The sequence below is a fragment of the Haliaeetus leucocephalus genome, unplaced genomic scaffold (genome assembly GCF_000737465.1).
Source record: "Haliaeetus leucocephalus isolate CR32 unplaced genomic scaffold, Haliaeetus_leucocephalus-4.0 Scaffold808, whole genome shotgun sequence".
Lineage (NCBI taxonomy): Eukaryota > Metazoa > Chordata > Aves > Accipitriformes > Accipitridae > Haliaeetus > Haliaeetus leucocephalus.
Window position 1 is genome coordinate 594,054 of NW_010973244.1, and position 21,731 is coordinate 615,784.

At 38.8% G+C, this 21,731-nt stretch overlaps 1 protein-coding gene across 3 annotated transcripts in view; it reads right to left on the bottom strand.

Annotated features, from left to right (window-relative positions):
- VPS41 (vacuolar protein sorting 41 homolog (S. cerevisiae)) overlaps positions 1-21,731 on the bottom strand; it is a 110,018-nt gene that overhangs the window by 47,273 nt on the left and 41,014 nt on the right. For 2 of the 3 annotated variants that reach the window (XR_775282.1, XM_010581769.1), the window contains exons 5-8: positions 19,425-19,499; positions 14,772-14,834; positions 13,577-13,642; positions 2,546-2,665 (exon numbers count right to left, since the gene is read on the bottom strand). Coding sequence is in view for 2 of the 3 variants with exons in the window: in XM_010581769.1 (XP_010580071.1) it covers positions 2,546-2,665; positions 13,577-13,642; positions 14,772-14,834; positions 19,425-19,499 (324 nt within the window). In the remaining variant the exon portion in view is untranslated. Of the gene's footprint in view, positions 1-2,545; positions 2,666-13,576; positions 13,643-14,771; positions 14,835-19,424; positions 19,500-21,415; positions 21,492-21,731 lie in introns of those variants that run through there. The other variant, XM_010581771.1, reaches the window with a different exon arrangement.

Below are 21,731 nucleotides of genomic sequence, written 5' to 3' on the forward strand. Positions count from 1 at the left end.
AAAGAAAAGGAGAAGAGAAGGGGGGGGGGGGGGGGGGGAAGAGTCATTAATCAGATTTTTCCATGCCATTTAGACAAGGTGAGCTATAACCTTTCCAATAGCAAAACAGAGATTAATTTCATGTTAAGTAATGACTTGTTCTTAGCGATTTAAAACCAAAAGTCCCCAAAATGAAACAAAGTATTTTAGTACATATTTCTTTTCTGCTCAGTGAGCTTAAAGAACAACTCTCATGATCAGAGAAAAGGGGATGGAAGGGACCTTGAAAGGTCAGCGTCCAGGATGCCATTCCATGTTACGATTTTTCTACTGACAAAACTGATTTAAAAGATTCCCCTGCCTGTTTCTGTTCCCACCCCACACCATGAGTTTCTATGTCACCAGCTGTTTGTAAGTCAAAGAGTCTAAACATGGGGGTCATAGTCTAAGCCAGGTTTAGCCTTTTTTTGTTTGGTTGGGGTTTTTTTGTTTTTAAATCACAAGGAGCAGTAAGTGGTATGGGGGTAGGCTGGCTTCTTTTTTTCAGTGATCTTTGTCACTGAACAGCTGTAAGCATGGAACATACTATTGGCATCTCTTTGGTTAACAGTCATCAAGGTTTCAGAAAAAAAACTTGCACATAGCACCTGCAACGTACGGAGCCCAGATCTCTGGGTAATATAAACAAGGAGTTTATGCTTTGTGTTTTCTAAGCTCATCTGATAAAATGTGCAGTCTTGCTTGAACTGCATTTTAATAAAATTGTCTTTTATTAATCTTACCACTTTGTCTTCAAGGATGATTTTCAGATAAAAGTGACCCATATCACACTGTTTTTCTACAAGGCAGCAAATCCTATATGAGATAGACTAGCTTATGTTTAAAGTGCCTTTCAAACCAATAGCGTAGAATCCCCTATAGTTATAAGTATGCCATTTGCATCATGAACTGAAAGGGCTTCCAGAGTCAACTTCCTATCATGAAGGAGCCTAAAACTTGTTCAAATGGGAGTTAGGCAGCCAAATGCCTCTAAGAATTTGGTCCTCAGGTGTCTCAGTTTGTAAAACTTACACTCTTGGCCATGGAGGAAGGAGAAGAGGGCACAGCAGCAAACATGGGTTACCTGAGCATCTGAAAAGCAGAATTAGACCTTGCCTAAATAACCTGAGAATATCCAATGTCTAACAAGGTTACATACAGTGTGCCAAAACAAAAAAGGCGTAAGAAAATAAAAACTGGGTAACCCCGCACAGACAGTGAGAAGCAAGGCTATAAAAGATTTTCTCTGACTTTGAAAGAAAAAAATGAAACACAAAACCTTGCTAGACGATGGAGAAATTTTTAAAAAGGTAAAGGGGGAAGGGAAAGGCCAATAACCAAATATATTAATCTTTTGGAGGGCAAGTGTCATTTCATTTTTCATTGAAAGATAGGCCCTGACCATGGCTTTTTGTCTCTGACAGATGGCTCTCAACATTGTATTAGTATTCTGTGTTCTGATGTGGCACATCATCTCTAGGGATAGCTCTCCTCAACTGTCCTATCCATTCCCAGCAGATTCACCTAGAATATGTATTTTAATTTTATGGCTCTGAAAAGAACAAAACCTTCAAAAAAGCTAATGTTATGTCAACCAAGCACTCACTGAAGTTTCAATTCTAATGCAGCTATTAAAGGGGAGCAAATAAACAAAAGTCCATCTCTAATAATTTCATATCAAACTGGTTTTGAAATGAATAAAAGAACAATGGCTTTAAAATATTTTAATAAATGCTTACCTTCAGGAAGGAAAAACAATAGAAGGAAAAAAAAGCTAGTGTTCCAGAAGTACTTTCACCACATATTTTAAAATAAGACTTTGGAATGTAGACATGATACACACTTAAAAACATATCCCTCACTGCTGAGCTTTAAAACATAGACCTTGACCCATCAATTAGATATACAGTGATAGGTGAAATGCAACACTCAGCATGAAAGCAATGGTTCCCTTTAAAATATGAATTACACTTAGAACAAAAAAGGCCTATTTTCTCCTAAGTCTAGCCTTTTCTAGCGGCCTACCAAAATGAGAAATTATTACTGTCATTTTTTTAATAATCTGCAACATTAGAAGTGCATATAATGTCACTTCAGTACAAATTACAAAATCCAGACAGGTTTGGGGTTTTATTTGGGGGGGTGGCAGGTGGTGGAGACGTTCTATTATTTTTATAAAGAGTTACATTGGTATTCCTTCCTCAGACAGTTTGCTTCAACAAACTGCACTGCTCAAAACTCTGCTATACAATAGTGTACAGTAGTGACCATCCCCAACAGTGGTATGTAGAGCTACTTTTCTTAATTTCTTCAGAAGTGGCAACCATATAGAGAACACTAACTCGCCAGCAGGAAAATCCAGAAGAAATGTCCACCAAGAAATGGGATCTAAAACATATCTTTCAAAGCCTTTTATACTTGATTCTTCAAATGTACCATTTTTCAGTGGAATATTTTGGCAATTAACATCAAAACATTTCAAATATCAGGTATTTTTGTTCATGTAACAGAGATGACAAATACTTACCATATTATTGGCCCAAGCAATTAAGTGTCCTCTCCATTTCACATTTCTTATATTTCCTTCCCCTTCATGTAAAACTGAAGGCTTCCATCTATTCATCCAGCCTCTCTCGTATAACAGCAACTATGAAGAAGTACAACAAGAAATATTTCTGTGACACAGTGCTGTATGTAAACATGGGAGGTATTTTTTGCTTCATTATTCCTTACTCTGCTTGGATTCAAGGGCAAGGAAAAATACACACCTATCACAAAACAAAAGCAAATACAATCAAACATTTTCATATAGTACATATACATTGAGAATCTTGTATACTACAGCATTAAAGTTACTTTAATAATAATATTAATAAGCAGACCTTCCATCAAGTTTCTCCAAAGAACGGTAAGCATAATTATTTCCATTTTAAGGACAAAGAAATTAAGCCATTTGAGAACCTAAGCCTACAGGACTAGTGACAATGCTTTAGAAAGCTGGTAAAGAAACCAGGCCACCTCACACCTATCCACTGATCTCCTGATAAGCTGCTTCTTCCCTCTAAAACACAGGTGGTCAAAGAAAACTGTTGAAGACCCCCAAGCCTGTGATCTTTTGCTTGGCTCCATGTGGAACTACACGGCCTTCCACAGTGCTCTAGAGATTCTCTGTGTTAGTCCCACACATGCAAACTACACTGGACCACAAGTGGTGCTGATTGTAAAATTTGTGTGATTGGGAATCCTGGATTTTGCAAATAAGGAAGGTATTTTAGAATATCTAAATGCATAGGAGATGTTATGAAATGCTTTGCAGCAGCAAAGAAAAACCCAACTACATGCAGACAGTTTGCACAACAGTCCAGCTCTTTTACTGGTTCCTGTATAGTTTCAGGAAGTTATTTGATAGGATTATAACGTGGAATCACTTTGAGCGTTGCAAAGTGCAGTGCTTGGAGGGATACCTAAGTAAGAAGATAAGGCATCTACGAAGATTATACTCGAAAGTACCAGTCCTGCCAACTTTTGCATGAGCACACCCACATACAGACACATGCTCAACCTGAACCCGAGCTCACACGAGTGCACGATGACCATTAAGAGGTGTAAAACCGCTACCTACAAGGACTTTTACCATGCTAAAACCTAAATCAAGTATCTATGTTGCTAATATTTCCTACCTAAGATCAAGCTGTACATGCTTTTTATACATGGTTTCCCGTATTTGTATAAATACGTCAAATGTAAGACACTGTTTAAAGTAACATCTTTTAACAAAATAAGGCATTTTTAACGGCAATTACAGACTGCCTCTCTCTCCTAAAGCCACAAGATGGCACCAGAAGACAAGTATTTTGTCCAAAAGTTTAAAGCGGTCACTATCTAGGAAAGTCAGTCTATCAAACTTTTGCGTGAAGCATGCTGCAGACATCAAACCTCTCACTCAAGCCTATCTTGCCACTTCAGCCCCACCCAAAACGACTGTGTGTCCTTCACATATCTCACATGAAGGCCCACCTTTTAGACAGTCTAGGGGTTTTTTTTCCACCTACGAAAAAATACTCAATAAAACTCTTACAGAACACGCTATTTTACAGCGACCAAGGCAAGACACTGAAAGCAGTGTAACAGCTACACTTGTAAGGCAGTGCCATACAGAGGGATTTCCATTAGCAGGCTGGAAGGTGGATGTGAAACAGGGGAGCAACCCTCAGCCCAAACTAATTAGCTCCACTCAGAAGCTGAGGATGTCATTAAAAACTAAGTGCTGTGCTGATCCAGACTTGAAAATTACTTTTTTTCCTAGTTCACAAACTCCTAAGGAGAGGCTCAGTGGAAAGAACTGTCACCTGGATGCTTTTTTCAATACTGTCCAATAAAGACAGTGGCAAAATACATAGTATTTTCATCTGGACTTACTGGACAAGGCTGCAAAAATTCATGTGGATGATGTCAAAGGTTAAAACTGGTTGATGTCAATTATATTAACTGAACTTTGAATCTTTTCTGCTTGTGAATGAATCATGATTTAAGTTTATTACACACAAGATCCAGAGTGAGCTTGGAATGACACTCTGCAGCTATTTTGTAACTGTTCATGGCTTGTGAACATCATGCTTTTTCATAACTACCTGAGTAAGAAACTGCAAAGAAAATAAATGACCTGAGAAAGAACTGGTGAGGAGAAAAGAAAATTTAAAAAATCCTGCTTCAGTCTATGCTCAAGTCTAAGCACATGCTTAATTAAATTCTCAGACCAAGGCAGTAGAAGACAACAGTCTGATACTGCCTGTAATAAAGATGTGTCCTGGTTTCAGTTGGGATAGAGTTAACTGCCTTCCTAGTAGCTGGTACAGTGCTATGTTTTGAGTTCAGTATGTGAAGAATGTTGATAACACTGATGTTTTCAGTTGTTGCTCAGTAGTGTTTAGACTAAAGTCAAGGATTTTTCAGCTTCTCATCCCCAGCCAGCGAGAAGGCTGGAGGGGCACAAGAAGTTGGCACAGGACACAGCCAGGGCACCTGACCCAAACTGGCCAACGGTGTATTCCATACCATGGGACGTCCCATCTAGTTTAGGAACTGGGGAGTGGGGGCAGGGAATTGCCGCTCGGGGACTGGCTGGGTGTCGGTCGGTGGGTTCTGAGCAATTGCCCTGCGCATCATTTGTACGTTCCAATCCTTTATTACTACTGTTGTCATTTTATTAGTGTTATCATTATCATTATTAGTTTCTTCTTTTCTGTTCTATTAAACCGTTCTTATCTCAACCCACGGGTTTTACTTCTTTTCCTGATTTTCTCCCCCATCCCACTGGGTGGGGGGGGAGTGAGTGAGCAGCTGCATTGTGCTTCGTTGCTGGCTGGGGTTAAACCACAACAAGATGGAAAGTGAATCTGAATCACTGCAGCACCCAGAACTCCCTGTTTCATATCAGCAAGTGCAATAGGTCCAACACCGAAGCCAAAGGACATGCAACGTTGTGGCTTCAAAAAAAAAAAATTAATCTCAGAACATGCTTTACTAATTTATCTTCAGTGCAATTATCTGCATTTTATTAATATACATAATGTGATTTATTTATTATTTCTTACAGCAATGACACCTGGAAACTGAGTTACTGAACCTAGAACTTTGCTATGCGTTTTTAAACTGCTATCCACTGTATGCATCTCTCTCAAAATAAGCACGTTAATTTATTTCTTAGTCTTCCTTTCTGTCTTCACATTGAAATGTTTATTGCACCAGAAAGCCATTTAAAACTTCAAGAGAAGCCAGACACATAACAAAAATCCACTGTTTCTGGAGGGGTTCCTCCTACCACCGCCCTCTCTTTTTGGTAGGGGAAAAATATTTTAGGGCTTTATTTCCCATAAATCCCATATTTTGGCAGTCAGCATTCACAGTACTTATATTTCAACCGCAGCCACAAAAATCACTTTCTTGCATTCTCTGCAATACAGTTTATATTTTCCCCTTTTTGATTTGCTCTGGTAAATCTTTCTAGTCCTTTGTTACAATACAGTAGTGCTTAGAATGCACTTCCAACATCTCTTGCATGTACTGCAACATGATAATATAGCTAAAACAAAATAAACTTTGACTTCAAGGGTCCCCACTCACACTCCTTCATAGTATATTGCAGTCTTCTGATAGTTCACTACTTACTATTTTGCGAGTCATCTTAACTGCTTATACTTGTCCATTCGATCATTAAGAAAAATGACACACTGAAATGCATGAGACAAGTGGACAGTGCAGGACACTTTTTTGTTTTAAAAACAAGTGGATATAATTCTCTTGAATAAGTGAATACATCTTTCTGTATTTTTCACTACCAGGAGAATAACAGCCTCCAAAAAGAGCTCAAAAATCTATTTCAGAGTGCATCTGCTAAAGAGAATAGACTAGTGCTTGCATTTAACGGAGCCTCTCACGCAATTAGCATTAACTATAATTACATGTAATCCCAGTCTTTAAACTATATACAGGAATTCTCAATCCTCTGAACAAAGAGGCCAATCATTGCAGCTTTGGTAGTATCAATATGGTGAAGTAATTCAATCCAATTTCACCCCACTACCAAATACCACCTTCAAAACACTGAAATAAAAGATGTCTGTTCTAACACAGAGACAAGTTTCAAAGGAAACATAGTTTTACTGAAGCACTATGCACAGCATCATTACTTTGTTTCAACACAGCACCTTCTTTTTAAAGATCTGGAGGTGTTGTACAGAAGAAAAAGGCTGAGATTTCAACTTGTAACTGAAGAGCCACCCTTCCCTTCCCTATTGCAGCACTGTTGGATTAGTTTTTATTTCACAAAAAAAAAAATTAGGAAAAAACCTCCCTGTATTTTCCTTGTCCTGTTCTTTGTTTGCCTTAATGTGAAGATGTGCCTACCTGTGGCATTTGTTCTGGTTTTTGGTGCATATGTCAGCAAGTCTCCCCTCTGCCAGGCAAGATCACAAAAAACTAAAATGCTACTGCCATGGTTACAAGTGATCACTATAGATATTTATTGTTTTCGGCATAAAAATAACATTTACAGGCACAGTCAAGATTAACAGGTATCCCAGAGTAACACAGAACAGCATGCCACATGAAGACTTACTGTTTAATCGTGCATCCCTAGGAAAATATATAGCAACAATAAAAAATTATCACTTCTGTTTGGAACAGCGATGGACTGGATGAGCTCAAACGAGGCAGAGAATAATGTAAGGCTCAAGTTTTCAACTGAAGATGAGTTTTCAAAATATCACAAAATGCTGTTGTCTAAGGAGCTGGGGTGTGGATGGAGGGGAGGGCAGGAGGTGCAGCCAAGGGAAATCAAGCAAGGAGGCAGTGGCAGACAACAGCAGCATTGGGAGGTAAGTGATGGCAATGGTAAGATACGAAACAGGAGCTGCTGCTGTACTTCATGGACAGAGAAGCTAGAAATTTTGAGATGTTCAATACAAACAAATGCCATAGGTCTTTTATTAGGCTGTACTTTTAATAACTCAACTGCCAGATTCCAGCTGTCACCTATTCACAAAGAGCTACAGAATTAACACCTTGGAAAGCAAGACCCGCAGCCTTGCAGGCAGACACAAGCTCTCACACATTTCATATATTTAGATCCTCTTTGCTTGCCACCTCAGGCAATGAAAAAAGTTTTCTACACAGATATTTGCAAAATACACAACTATAGATTACATGCACACAGGACTACGATCCATTCTCTCTTTACACAAACCAAATTTGTTTGTTACAGCACAAGGAGAATGTTTTGTTTCTCATGACAAAGAGAAATGCACATCCAAATAATAATAAAGAAGAAATATAAGCCAAATAATCTGCTTATTAAGCAAACAGCACATCACTACTTATCAAAGTCTCATCTGCTTAATAACATGGGATACATCCGGGCATTATACATTGCAGCAAGCAAATTGCAGACCTGTATTACTGTGGCTTGCTTGCTGCTACAGTTTGTTCCCTGCTTATGGTAAATTATCCAATGCATGGATAGAAATTGCCATAGTATTTACTCTTTCTTCACTTAAACCAGACCTTTTGAGTATTTACTGACTGACATTTTATAGCTTACAAAGCAATCTGCCCTTCTTGTCTGGTACTCTTCTACCCAACATAATGCCAAACAGCTGACTATCTGCTTTCTAAAAATGGACTGTGCTGCAAACAGCATCCTGACAATTTAATAATTTGTCAAAGTAGTCCAACCAGTTATTATGAAGTACATATCATAGGGTTCAGAGGTAAAGGTCATCATCTACTTACTCACAAAGCAAAGTGCATCTGCTGACACTAAAAGGCAGACAATTAAAAAAAAAAAAAAAAATCTGAGACATTCTCTGGCAGACTTGACTTTAACATAGAAATTCCACTACCCACAACAGCAGTTGCAGATCCCCAAGAATGCTATTTCTCTTCCCGCTTGTGAATTGTTTGCAATTGCTATCCTTTCTCTGTATGTGACATTGCTCTACCTGGAGTGGAAAGAATTTAGATCATCTTGTTTCGCGTCTCAGGCAGGAGATACTGTGGATCCAGCCCAGGATTCTAACACCAAAATAGTATTTAAGATTTTTTTTTTTTTAATAATGCGAAATTTGCCCCAGGTAACACTAAATTCTCTCTGCTTTTGTAACGAACAAAGAAAAGAGAGTCTAATGTTTAAGCATGGGCATTGATATGCTCAGATGCTAATTCTGGGAGGATAAATGGGACAAACATGTTCAGACATATCTGCATTTGAAAACCAGTTCTTATAGTGTATCTTCTCCAGTAGAAGAAATACAGACCCCATTAAAAATATATTTTTATACCTATTTCCACCATATATATAACATAAATAAATTGTGTAGATACAGACACAGACAGCTATAAAGATGTGACTGTTGACAGTCACAGGGTAAATTTTCAGTTTTGTCTTGGTTCCCTAGGTTAAAATGTTTCAGATTGGATACTCAATTCAACACTTATACAAAATGCATGTCCTAGGCAAATGAGGAGGCCCGATCCTTTAAGATACTGAATGTGCTACTCCCATACTGGCTTCAGAATTCATTTGCTTAATTGTGCTGGGTCCCCATTACCATGCTGGGTAGAAAACCCCCCAAAACCCCTTCATTACCACACATTCAGCAGAATGACTCAATCACTCCAGAGGATTCACTCTCATAGGAATTTTACTATAAAAACCTTTGCATCTGGTTATTGATGTTAATCAAAACATGAAATAGGAAGTCTTATCAATGCCTCTCCCAAGAAAGAAACCTCAAGTTGTCCTGCACGCCTAAGTTATCTTTACATAAGATGTAGTAGCTGATAACTTGACTTTGGAACCGAAATATCCTTCAGTCTTCTCTCTTTGTTAGTTCTGCCTCTTTAACCCTCTGGATATAATGGATACTTGGACTTTGCCATAACATTCATTTAGTTTATGTTTTGGGAAAGACCAGCACTCTAACAGTTAAATAAAGAACACCCTGTTTTCAGCTTTACCACCCTCATTTAGTTGGCTTTTACCCTATTATTTTTTAAGATTAGATCCTTTTTTAAAAGGTGGAAGGTTATGGCCTTCAATAGCACAGTATTTGTCTTTTCCCTTGCTTTGAAGCTCTACTGTCTGCTCTGGACAGGAATGCCCTGTTATTTACAATATATGGTATTATTATTTCAGGGTTACCATAATCTGCCAAGTCATCACAATGGTGCTGTAGTTAATTGCAGAGGTAAGGGGGAGGGGAACAGGGAAGCGCCTCTATTTAGGATGGTACCTATTGCTTCTCACTGCAATTGTGTTTCCACAGTACCTGCCTTGTTTCTACTAGGCACAGATAACATTCATTCATTGAAAAAAAGGGGGGGGTGGAAAAAAGCTTTTCCAGCACAAAATAGAAGGCAATGATATTAACCCAAGCTTAATGAAAGTTCTTTACTTTTAAAAAACAGTGCTTTAGCAAGCAAACAATTTAAATTGGTTAATTAGTTTATAATAAAATTTAGAGAAAAACCTCTCAAAGGACTCTAGTACATGCCTAGTTAAGCAACTGTATAAACATATGCACAGTAGAGTTAGGCTTCCAACAATCTGCAACGATTTAAACAGTTACCCCAGGGAGCACCGCTCTTAAGGCAGCTTTAGGTCAAGCTGAGTGTCTAAAATGTGGCAAATCTCAGCATCACACACAAATTCACCCAAGCTCCAAACATCCACCTGTACTGGGAACCGAGGACCTGTCCTGCGCATTCCTGAAGCACATCACTTAGCTTTTTTTCCCCTCCCTTTCTACAATTTAAGAGATTGTTGCTCACCTTGAACATTTGCAGAATGCAGTGGGTCTTTGAACTGAAAAGTTTAATTTTTTTATACATTTTTATATTGTTATGAAGAACTGTATATTTCTCAAAAAATTAAGGAAGTGGTAATTTACAGTTATAGTCCCCCCCCACACACACACATTCATTAAGGATCCTACTGAGGCAGATGCTTGGCTATAAAATCAATAACTTTAAGCAGATCTGAAAGTGTTTTTTTGAGATGAGACAAAACAGAGTGTTAAGGTCAAGGGAGCAAGTTCTTGCTTCCTGCATGCATCTGTGGTTTGGCTTCTTTATTTTGTTTCACCATAAACCAAAACCAGCATGAAATTCAAGTAGGAGATCAAGAAGGAAATCATATTCCAAGACAACAATGTTCATAATGCAACTCGAGGGGTTTGAGGAAGTGACGAAATTTCTTTCTGGGTCCTTTTATCTGCTCAAATTATCTTAGCAAACAATTTAACACCACCACCCACACACACACATTTAAAATGCTATATACATTATGTCACCATCTCCCAGAATAACAGAAAAAAAGACAGACCCTGCAACCCTTTGGATGAAGAGTTCACACACTTCACACTATGTTTTTGAATGCAGCTCAAGCAAGGAGCATAGCATGAGGGCTTTAAGCAAAGCTTTTCTCTTAAGCTTGATCCGAAATGAGGATAGCCTTACCTCTATCATTACTGCTATCCCTGCCTTGGTGTGGGTGGGGAAGACAGACAGCATGCCTCCCACCACTGCCAGCTATCAGCTGTGAAGTCACCGTGTCCATGCAAAGGCTAAAAGCGCAGAGACCTCAGGAGCTACAGGAGGTCCCATTCCCCTCCCCGAAGGAGCTCACCCAACTACACAACCTCCAGACACAGGGAGAGATGCGAGGTCTGCAGCCTGTGGTGGTATGCTTCAGCCTGCTTCTCCTCGCTCTTGTGGACCAGCTCCCCACTGCCTGCTGCCCCCATACAGCTCTTTGGCTTTACACTTAAGGAGAGGTGTAAATAAAAAGCAGGGATGTTTTTCAAGGCCTTTTTCCTTCCAGAAAATGAAAAAAAAAAATTCAATAAATAAGTAGGTGGAATTTAACTTTCTGAATTTTCACAGAGCATTTTGTTGTTGCCTTTATACAAGCATGTATGCTCCTTTTGGAGGAAAGGAGAAAAGGGGAAGGGTTTCTACCACGAGGCTAAGAGGTTTTATTTGTTGGTTTTATGTATCAATAAAATCAGGTGTCGAGAAACATTTATTTCTGTGTGAAATACCTTATGTTAAGATGTCAATTAAAGTTTTCCTGAAGAGGAAAGTTCCTCAGCAAAAAATGAATGCATTAAGAACGAGTATACCATTCCCCAGAGGACAGAATATAAAACAACCTGTCAAGTAATCAAAGATAACCAAAGAGAATGTGTTAACTCCCTGATGTTTTTTTCTGTTCGGCATCAGGTGAATGCAAGCTCTTTTACCACCTGACGGAGCCCTGTTCTATTAATTCCTTGCTTCCCTCTTTCCATACCCCTTTTATCAGCAGTAAAAAGCTTCACAAACTGGTGGCTGACAAAGACGTACACTGACTGTGCATTATTTTAAGGGCACCACCAACTCTGACTAGCCCGCAAAAGCTGTCAAGCATACGTGCCACTTAAAAGCAAAATAAAACACAGCCATACTTTGAAACATATTGAACTGCTAATGAAGATTAAGTTGTATTCAGCACTAGAAGTCTATATTTCTTAGACGCTGGTAAAGGAGAGCATGGCATTCAGTTTGATGCATCTGTAAGCGAGGATTGTTCATCCTTAATTCATAAGAGAAGGCAACAGGAAAATTCCATGAATTCAAGAAACTGTTCCTAATCAAACTTTTCATATTTTGACTGAAAATATGCAATGTGATACAAGATACTTGTAGGAACTGGACACAGCTGTAATCTGCAAGTCAGAATTGCACCCTACACTGAGACGGGCAACCAAAGGAATCTTAGTAGATATAGTAGATATATGAACGTAGATAGGAATTGTTTAATAATTATCTAGCTTATAATGAACTTAAAGAAGTTTCAATAGAGGTAGACATGGCCCAAGGGGATGAGAAGTGATGTTTTAGCGTTTGCATTGTTGAGGCTGGCTGGGACAGGAGATAGTCCCTGATAAGAAGCAGCAGTCGACTCCAACAACCAGCCAAGACCGGCCTTGGGATTTGGACAAATGCCAAGGGACAACTGAGTCTGCGCAGGGACAAAAAGTTAAGAGTTCACCGTGAAGAAGACATACAGCCTTCATCTTCACGACCACCAGACGACCACCATAAGGAGGCCTGCGCAAGCGCAGTTGAGAGGAGACTATGGAAATGACTTCCTGGAGCTAATTTTAATATGAAGCGGGGATAGGTAATGCCTATGCATAGGCGTATTGCGAAATTCTATGTATATGTAACACTTGACTGTATAAATCTAAAGCGAACTGCCAAGTCAGGTGCAGACAACTTTGGTGGGACTACCCCCCGTGCTGCCCAGCGCTGAGTGAACATACCTACTTTACAATCTCACTGATTGTGGAGTCTGTTTTCCGCACGTCAACACCAATAAGACACCTAATGCACATTTAAAATAACAACTGCCCCAAGTAGAAGACTTCAACTACACAGATATAAGTACTTCAAAAAGTGGGAGCCCTACTCTAGCAAGAGCTCCCCTGAATTACTTCAAAAATAAACAAGCAAAAAAACCCCACACCAGGAACAAGAACTGATGAAGATACTTGGGTTTGCTTACTTAAACAACATCCCCCCTCCCCCAAACAAACAAACAAAAGTCACCCACAGGTAAAGCAAAAGAAAAATCCCAAACACCAAAACCAACATGCATTATAAAAGATCAGTATTAAGGTCTAACTTCTGCTCCCACTTCAACAAATTAAAATGAATAGAGAAAATCTGGCCTAGGAAATGCAATTGACCTTTTTCTTCAGACTATGTAGACAGAAATATTTCTACTCTGAAGTTCAACTTGTTTCAACATGTTTTTAACGTAAGAAGTGCACTTCTCCCCTCCACCCTGGAATTAGTCTTAATTAAGAAAAAATGTTTTGGAACATAATGCATAAAGAGAAGGAAACAGAAGAATTCTTTGCTCTAGGTGTTAAAAATGACACACACGGCCTTCGGAGCTATTTTTAAAAGCTGTTTAAAGATAGCCTAAGTTCATTACACTAGGACTGCTTACCTTTTTCCCTCCTGTTACAAATTGCTTGAAGTGGGATCTTACAAAATGAGGATGAACAGCAACAATCTGGGGGGGTGCAGGGAGAAGGAAGAAAAAAAAAGGATTATGGCTTAAATACAAGTTTACAGGGAGCACCACATCACTTTTTAAACTAGATAACCCTTTGCCAAGTATCAACTATTACTGCTGAGTTCTTTCTCTGAGTAGAGCCTAGTTGTTTCAGACATCTCCATAAGCTTTCCCTAGAAAAGAAGAAAATTCTCCATATTATACGGCACATGATAAGTCACATGCCTGACACCGAGGGCCATGTTATACACCAAACAACTACTTTTTTGCACAGTAGGCAGCAGAATTAGGACTGTGCAGTACAGGACTGCCACAAGCAAGGGTTACCCCGATTAAGTCTTGTTTGGGGCCTGCCTAGAGGGCACACACCCCTCAGGCCTGTCACAAGACATCCTCGTGTAGCATCAACGCACCTTAAAGAGCCTCTTTGCCTTACTTGTTATGAGTCAAGTGTGTGAGATTCAGCTCTAAGAGCGGTAAGGCCGCAGGAACCAAGCGAGCTGCATCTGATGTGTGTGAAAACTTCATGACCTCATTCCTCCCCCAACAAGAGCAGCTGCAATTTGGAAGACCCTCAGCAGCAAAATGCAATCATTTGCCCACACCACCTTTCATCCTGTAAGAAACATCTCTTGTTAAAAAAAGCAAGATCTTTTCAACAGCCAGGAAGCCACACATCTCTCAAGCAAAGTATAGCTGAAGTTTTCCCTTCAGACAGGGTACATCAGCATCACCACCCATTACCTTATCCCAAGGTAGGTTTAACAGATATGAATTGGTTGCAAAATATTGACCTCACAGTTAGCAGAACCCTCAGAATTTGTATCACAGAGCTACAAAGAAAGAAATATGTTGAGACAGGTAACAACTGAAACAGGACAATTTCTCTTTCACTTTGCCTTTTGTATTTGAAAAACTCAATAATACTTCTTACAAAACCAAAATAGGCTTTCTTCCTGCCTAACCAGATCAAAAGCTTTTATACTGAGATAGGTAACTATTTTCTAGTGACCTGAATAACATTACAAGGAAGTGGTACTCCTCTCTCTCATTTAGATTCAATGTGACCTTTCTGTTATTAAAGACGACAACAACACAATTACTAAAGATTAAAACAAGCACTTACTTTAATGGGACAGTCAAACGTTTCATGAAACTCCTCCGCTGAATACAATCCAAACACCTGTACCTAAAGAAGTGTATAAAAAACCCCAAAATATTTACCTAATAACAACTTGACAATTAAAGATGAATGTAAATCACTAACAACTAGAAGATTAATTTGAATGCTAACAGTTACATCTTTTTCCCTAAAGAAAAAAAAGTTGTATTTAACAATTCAGAGTTAATTGAGACACCTTGGGCTTCTATTATGGCATATCTCTAAATATTCGCAGCAGCACAAAAATACTTATTTGAATCTTTTTCGTGTCTTTTTTGTTACAAACACAGCAAAAACTACAAGTTCCTTTTGCTTTAGGCTGATCAAATCTGTTTAACAGATACTGATCTAAGTAAGGGAAGAGCAACATAATAACATTCAGAAGAAGATAAATTAAAACCCCTTCCTTTCTGAGAAAGAACTGTAGGATTTTTTCCCCTCCGAGCAATACAGGGTTTACATAAGAAAAAAGAAATTTGTGACAATAAAGCAAAACCAGCCTGAAAACCAAGTCCCATATGTTTCTTGGCATCCTCTCCTCTTCCCAAGTGCATTCAGTGCTATTTTGTTTTATTCCATGACCACTGGAAGTGTCTTTCTCTGAAGATTCCTCGCTTCTCATCTACGTTGATGTCTCAGTACATTTAATAGTCAGAACTGAAGTTGTAACCATAGGCCATCAGAATATTTATCAGAACTAATCCATCTGAAGAAGGCTCAACATTAAAAAAACCAACCCCAAACAACAAAAAGTATGTTTCTACTATCAAGAGCATTAACAGTTTTTAAAATGTTTTCTTCCCTTTACTTACAGAACAGGTACAGAGATATCAAGTGTTAAAAAATGTTACTAGACTTAGATGCTATGACTACAGAACAGGGTTTCTCAAGCTTTTTTAAGTACAACCCTCTTTTGGGCTCATGTCTCTTCATCCAACATGCAACATTCCCTTCCCCAATTCTCAGATGGGATAGTTGACAACTCAGTTCCTGCAGAACTTAGAAGCAAAATCAGGCTGAAGACTTATAGCCAGGAATTAGTAATTGATTTACTAATTATGATTTCCACAAAGAATAATAACTGGTTTGTTTTTTCATTATGATTTTAAGAGGTTTCCACCCACTGCCAGAAGCTGTTTGAACAAAATCACCCCAGCAGGGATGGACGCTGCTGGTGGGAGAAGGGAGAAAAAAAGAGCATCCCATGGAGTGATCAGTGGAAAACTGTATCTGACAGCAAATCTACTTTAGAAGGTAGAGATTAGTCAGGTTTAGTATTCATCCTTATTTTCTGGAAAAGGTAATCCCTTCAGTAACTCTGCTCCGCATGCTCAACAAATTGGATTCAAAGATCTAAGAGATCTTTTAACCTTATTTCTTTCCCTCTCCCCATCCCCATTGTGATCCCTTCGGGGGAAAACCAAAAAACAATAGTAACAAAAAAATAAAAAAAAAAACAACACTAGACAAAGATCTGCAGAACAAAGCCAGTAAATACCAGTAAAGGGCCACAAAATGTGAGGCTTAATGGCTCTAAAGAGACCAGTTCGGAGGACAAGAACCCCCAAAATTCCTGCAGACAGACAAGGAGACAAGAATAAAAAAATCAGACTTTAGGTAAACTACAAGGGGAACTAAGCCATCAGCAAGGAACTAAGCCATTCTCAGAGTGGCTCAAAGTTCAGCAGTCTCAGTGAAGTTAAAAACATCTCAAACCACCTCATCTCCCTTTCAAGCTTGTCTCCTGGATACATCTCCTAAGCAGCATTATCAGCTCTGTCCATTACTCATTAGCGAATATACTGCCTCTAACAACATGCTTTAAAAATACTGCTGCATGCACTGTGCAGGGCTGAGCTACTGCTCCAAAGGATTAGAAAATCAATATTTGGAGACAGTGAGATGTACCGCAAAGCTGTGATTATGTAAGCCAACCAAAGGGTTGTATTTGAGTTGGGCCTGGCTGTAAGCCTAGAAAACCTTCGGGCTGATGTCTAGAGGATTTGTTTTCTGGGTTTTTGTTTTCATCAGTTGGCACAGCATATCCAATGCAACAGACTAAACAAAATAAGAAACAGAGGAAAGAGAAAATAAGAGAGAGGAAAGGAGGAAGAAAAAGAATAGACGTGGTTAAAACACAACACTGCAAACTCCAAGGAAGCAGAATCCTCAAAAATGACAAAACACCCCTCTCAAATTAAAACTAATTAATAAAAATTAACATTAGCAACAGTGCCTTTGACATTTTCTTAATACTGCTTTGAACATGGCAATATGATATTCCTTTAAGAGTATGAAAACAAAATAGAGCCAGTTAACTAAACAGGTAAAAACAACTCAGCATAAAATACATGTTATCATGTTTACTCTAGGGACACCATATAACAGTTTATTACTTCTTAATGTCTTCTATTCTTCAGAGAGAAAGTGATTCTTTTCATATTACAAACCTATATTGGATTTATCTATTTCCACTTTCTATGCCCACTCAGCTCATGATGGTTTTGGGTAGCTGGAAAAAGGATCTAATGATGAGAGTCCACTACATTTTGCTAGTCCTGTCTGATTTTAAATACCCAGAACGCACCACTCCAGTGTATCCAGACTTAGCTGTTTCTTTGCTTCCACATGTGGAAGAAGCAGCCAACCTTCAGTGATCAAAAGGCAGGAAAACAAAAACATCTTACCTACAAGCCACATTTCTTGAAAAATGATCAATGTAATACTTCATGGATATTCTTAACATAAATATTGTTACAGGCATTAAACGTGACACTAAAACATGTAAGCACATGGGTTTCCAGTATAATTTATACTTCTTCATATAAAAAAAGTTACAAGGCAATAAGGGTGCAAATTATATCACTGTTATGTAATGACAAGAGAGAGCTTTAGCAAAACTGGCAGTCAGATCCAGGTTTTTCAAGACAGCATACAAGCAGGCAAAAAAATAACACAAAAAAAACTTTACTCCTGGACTCTATGAATGGAAATATGATTAATACTGAACTTGTGATACTCCAGCCCTGCATCAAAAACATTACCAGAATTAGCCCTGGTACCTTGGGGACCATAGTTTAGACTGCCTTGCATAGCATGTAATGTCACCTAATGGATCCACAATACCTATTTCACTAAATGAAGGCAGATTCACCATTTAAAGTATTGGGGTCTTTTCAAATACAGCCACACCAGAGTAGGGATTATGGATTTTTGAATGCTTCTGAAGTCAAATACCTATTTTCGATATTAATTTATGAAAGATGTGCATGGCTTGTAGTCTCACTGCAACATACACGTTCTGTGTCAGTAATCCACAGTCACATCTGAGGAGCCCTTACAGCAAGTGCTTGCTTCCCCCCACCATTCAAAACACCCAAACCAACAATGCTAGCTCAACATTTTTATTACCTTGCACAATTACTGACCCTTCCCTTATCTTGCTTAGACAATTAGGACACTCTTGCTGTGTTTCTCAGAGGCTGTAAAATTCTACAACCCACTTTGATAGGCACTAGTATCCCAATTACTGTGTCAAGATACTGACATCAAGATATCTCTGAGAAACAAAAGACCTGGATACATAAACTGGCTGCCTGCCTGTTGAGGAAAAAACCCAAGCACATACAGTCTAAAGAGGTTGTTTTCCCACTTTGCCTACTACAAAATCCAATTCTATTTTTAATTTATAGAACTTTTACTGAATGGGATGCATCCATTAGGATCACTGACATTCCTCCTCCCCCCAAGTCTGTAAGAAATGTTCTCCTCAGTAAGTCAGATGGATATTGAGAAATGATTTAAATGATTTTTAATGCACTGCATTTGTATATGAGCATTATATTAAGAAAGAAGCTTAAATACACCCTGTGCATTAGAATTTTATCATCGCAAACCAACATTAGAAAAGACTACCATTGACTTAAAAACAAAAAAGACATTCTTATAAGTGGAAAATCAATCACCAAAACCACTAAATGTCACAGCTCAACATTCCAGAGAAGCACTGATAATTGTTAGTTATACACTGCACAAATGATATATGTCCTTAGTCAAGGAAGTAGGTGCCAGTTTTTTAGGAAACTGTACATATATTGATTTTACATTTATTTAATGTGGCTGTTGTAAGACACTTTATTCTTCTGATAAACTATGATTGCTTATCAAAAGATTCTATAATTCAAGAGAAACATTCATAACGTGTGTGAAAATGAAAACCACCAGCCCACAGAAATCATGCCCACAAAATCCAATTTTGTGGATTTATAGCAGAAAGGCATTAAACTACTGTCTTGCAGGAACAGCAGAGTAGTCACTGAAGTATAACTGGCACAGCAGTAATGATTAAGGTGACATGTCCTCCTGCCACAGCTGTTAATCAGCTTAATACTAGTTACATTATTGACATTCTTGTAATTACTTTTCCTACGGCACATTTGTGCCAAATATATCTGACTTTAATTTTGAGTATTCAAAGGTAAGCTCAGTTCTCAAAATGGATGGTCAAAGTGGTGGTGCTAAATGCAGGAATTAACTCCACAGGTATCACAATTATCTCAAGTGTAATACTGAGGACTACCTGCTACCTCATTTAATACATAAACGGGTTTGTTGTACCTTGCCATCTTCTGAGCAAACACCCATGTGTTCTCCACTTTCATCCAGGCTGATCTGATTTATCTTCACCGGGCTCTACAGAAAGAAAAGAAAAGAAAGAAAAAAGACTTTTAAAGTTGACTTCAAAGTTACATCACCAATCGCATGCTTTAACACCCCCCCACACTTCCTAAGATTTATGTGTTAATAGTTGTGTAATATTTAGTTGCATGAATCAAAAAAAACCCCCAGAGAATAGGTATTTCTATGACGATGCCAAAAGACAGCCGCCTTTCCTTCCTTTTGCCTAACCCAGAAATTTGACATTTTTTGCAGTTCCGTGCTTCAAGGCTCTGGAGCTCTCATGAAGTGCTAGGCTCCCGGACCTTAAGCCTCTGCACCTGTGCACCACAGCTGTTTGTTAAGAACTTCTCCCGCTATCAAAACTCAGCATAAAACACACTGACCACGCAGGCATCAAGGCAACTGAAAATTCTTCTGGTTTGGTCTGATGGCTATACTGGTCATTATTTCTTCCTTCAAATCCCTTCTCTTGGTTTCATTTTTGCCTCTAATAGTGTTCTCAGAAGCAAGTATTAGAAGGTATTGAAGTGCGACATAGGTGTACTCCGACAAATACTGAGAAAAGCCTGAAGACTGCCCCAATTTAATAAATTTTCCTTTCCCTATCCAGATACACTTTTGGTTCTAATCTACAGGGTTATATGGCATCTGTTGCTGTTTACTTTAGCTTAAACTTCTATCCTTGCCTTAAGTACTGAGGACTAACTTATAACATCATTTGGGTAACGCGACGCATATCCTCTCGCACACAAAACCCAATCCAATTATATATAAGTACCAAGAACCTTCTTATGTACCATGATCCTGATTTCACCCTCTGTAACAAATACCTCATCATTTCAAGCATCACTGAAGAATCTTCACCCAAGTAAGTCTCTCTTACACATTTAAGAACAACTTTTCTTACTCTCATAAAATTACGAATAGATTGAACCACAAAACAGATCACTTCTATGGTTCCGAGCACGATAAAAGAGAAATCCACGGTATGTTTGTGTGAAAAGAAAGCATCGCTGCAACAGCACTGGAGTCATGCAGTCACATTAGATGTTACACAACTGTGTCTAAAATATCACAGGTCCTTATATACACTATGGCAGTGGGAATTATGTAAAAAGTACATCATAAAAAGTTATATAAAAACATACTGTCCAGATGGACTATCTACAGGAGATAAACTGAGGTCTTCTCATAGCCTTTGGAAAACTTTTCCCCCATAATCTTTCACACACACAAAAATTCCAACTCAGGGAAATGAGGTTTTCCTCTCTTCCATCTTGAAAAGAATATATGCCCAAATCACATTTCATTTTCTAGAAGCTTCTTTCTAATCAAGGTTGAACAACTGAGTCCTGCACTGCAACAGTTGCCTGATGAGTTGAGAAAATGATGCTGCCAGCCCTTTTGCTTTCCTGCTTCCTTGCCTGCAGAAGACACCACTCTCGGTCTCACTTTGTGTTACCTACACAAATGCTACCTGGAAATATTGCAATTACTGCCTATCATGAAGTGGTCTTTCTGCGGTGCATTGTTTGCCAAAAAGTGCACTGCCGAGGAAGAAGTCAAACTCATTTTCCTTATGTGCTCCAGAAGTATTTTCATTCACCACAGAGTGGTTACACTGACTTGCTGCATTTCAAAATCAGAAGCGAGAGCATCACTGGCAGTGCAGGCAGCTGGTGCACCTTCCCCAGCTGTGTTCCTCCCAACATATTTAAGGGGTGTCAGCTGAGGAGCGCAGCTCAAGCCCATCAGCCTGCTGGTGTGGTCAACATCCTTGTGGAAGCTCTGATTCTAAGATGCTATACACACAGTCAGCTAATTCCAGGACTAGAGGATGCTGAGTAAAGCAAGACGTGTCAGTTGTCAGTCTCACTTCCTAGAAGCTTCATAAAAATTGTTAGCATGCTCTTTTATTCCTGCTTTACCTTGAAAATGCCTTTCTAAACTTCTGGTTTGCTCATCAAGGTGCAAGAGGAGATTTTGTCTCTGTCTATTGGGGGGCGGGGGGGGGAATGCTAGCACTTCTGCACCATTCCCTCTACAATGAGAAACAACTCTGGCCTTCTGAAAGGACAAGCACAGAAAGTTCAACTGATTTCATCATGGAAGCAGCATGGTTTTTTATTCTGGGCTGCATCTAACTTGCCATCATCACAACTTTCTCACAAAGGTTCTTCTCTTCTTTAACTACTCTGCGATTGGAAAGGGAAAAAGTCCATTTTGAATAGCCCCACCTTGACA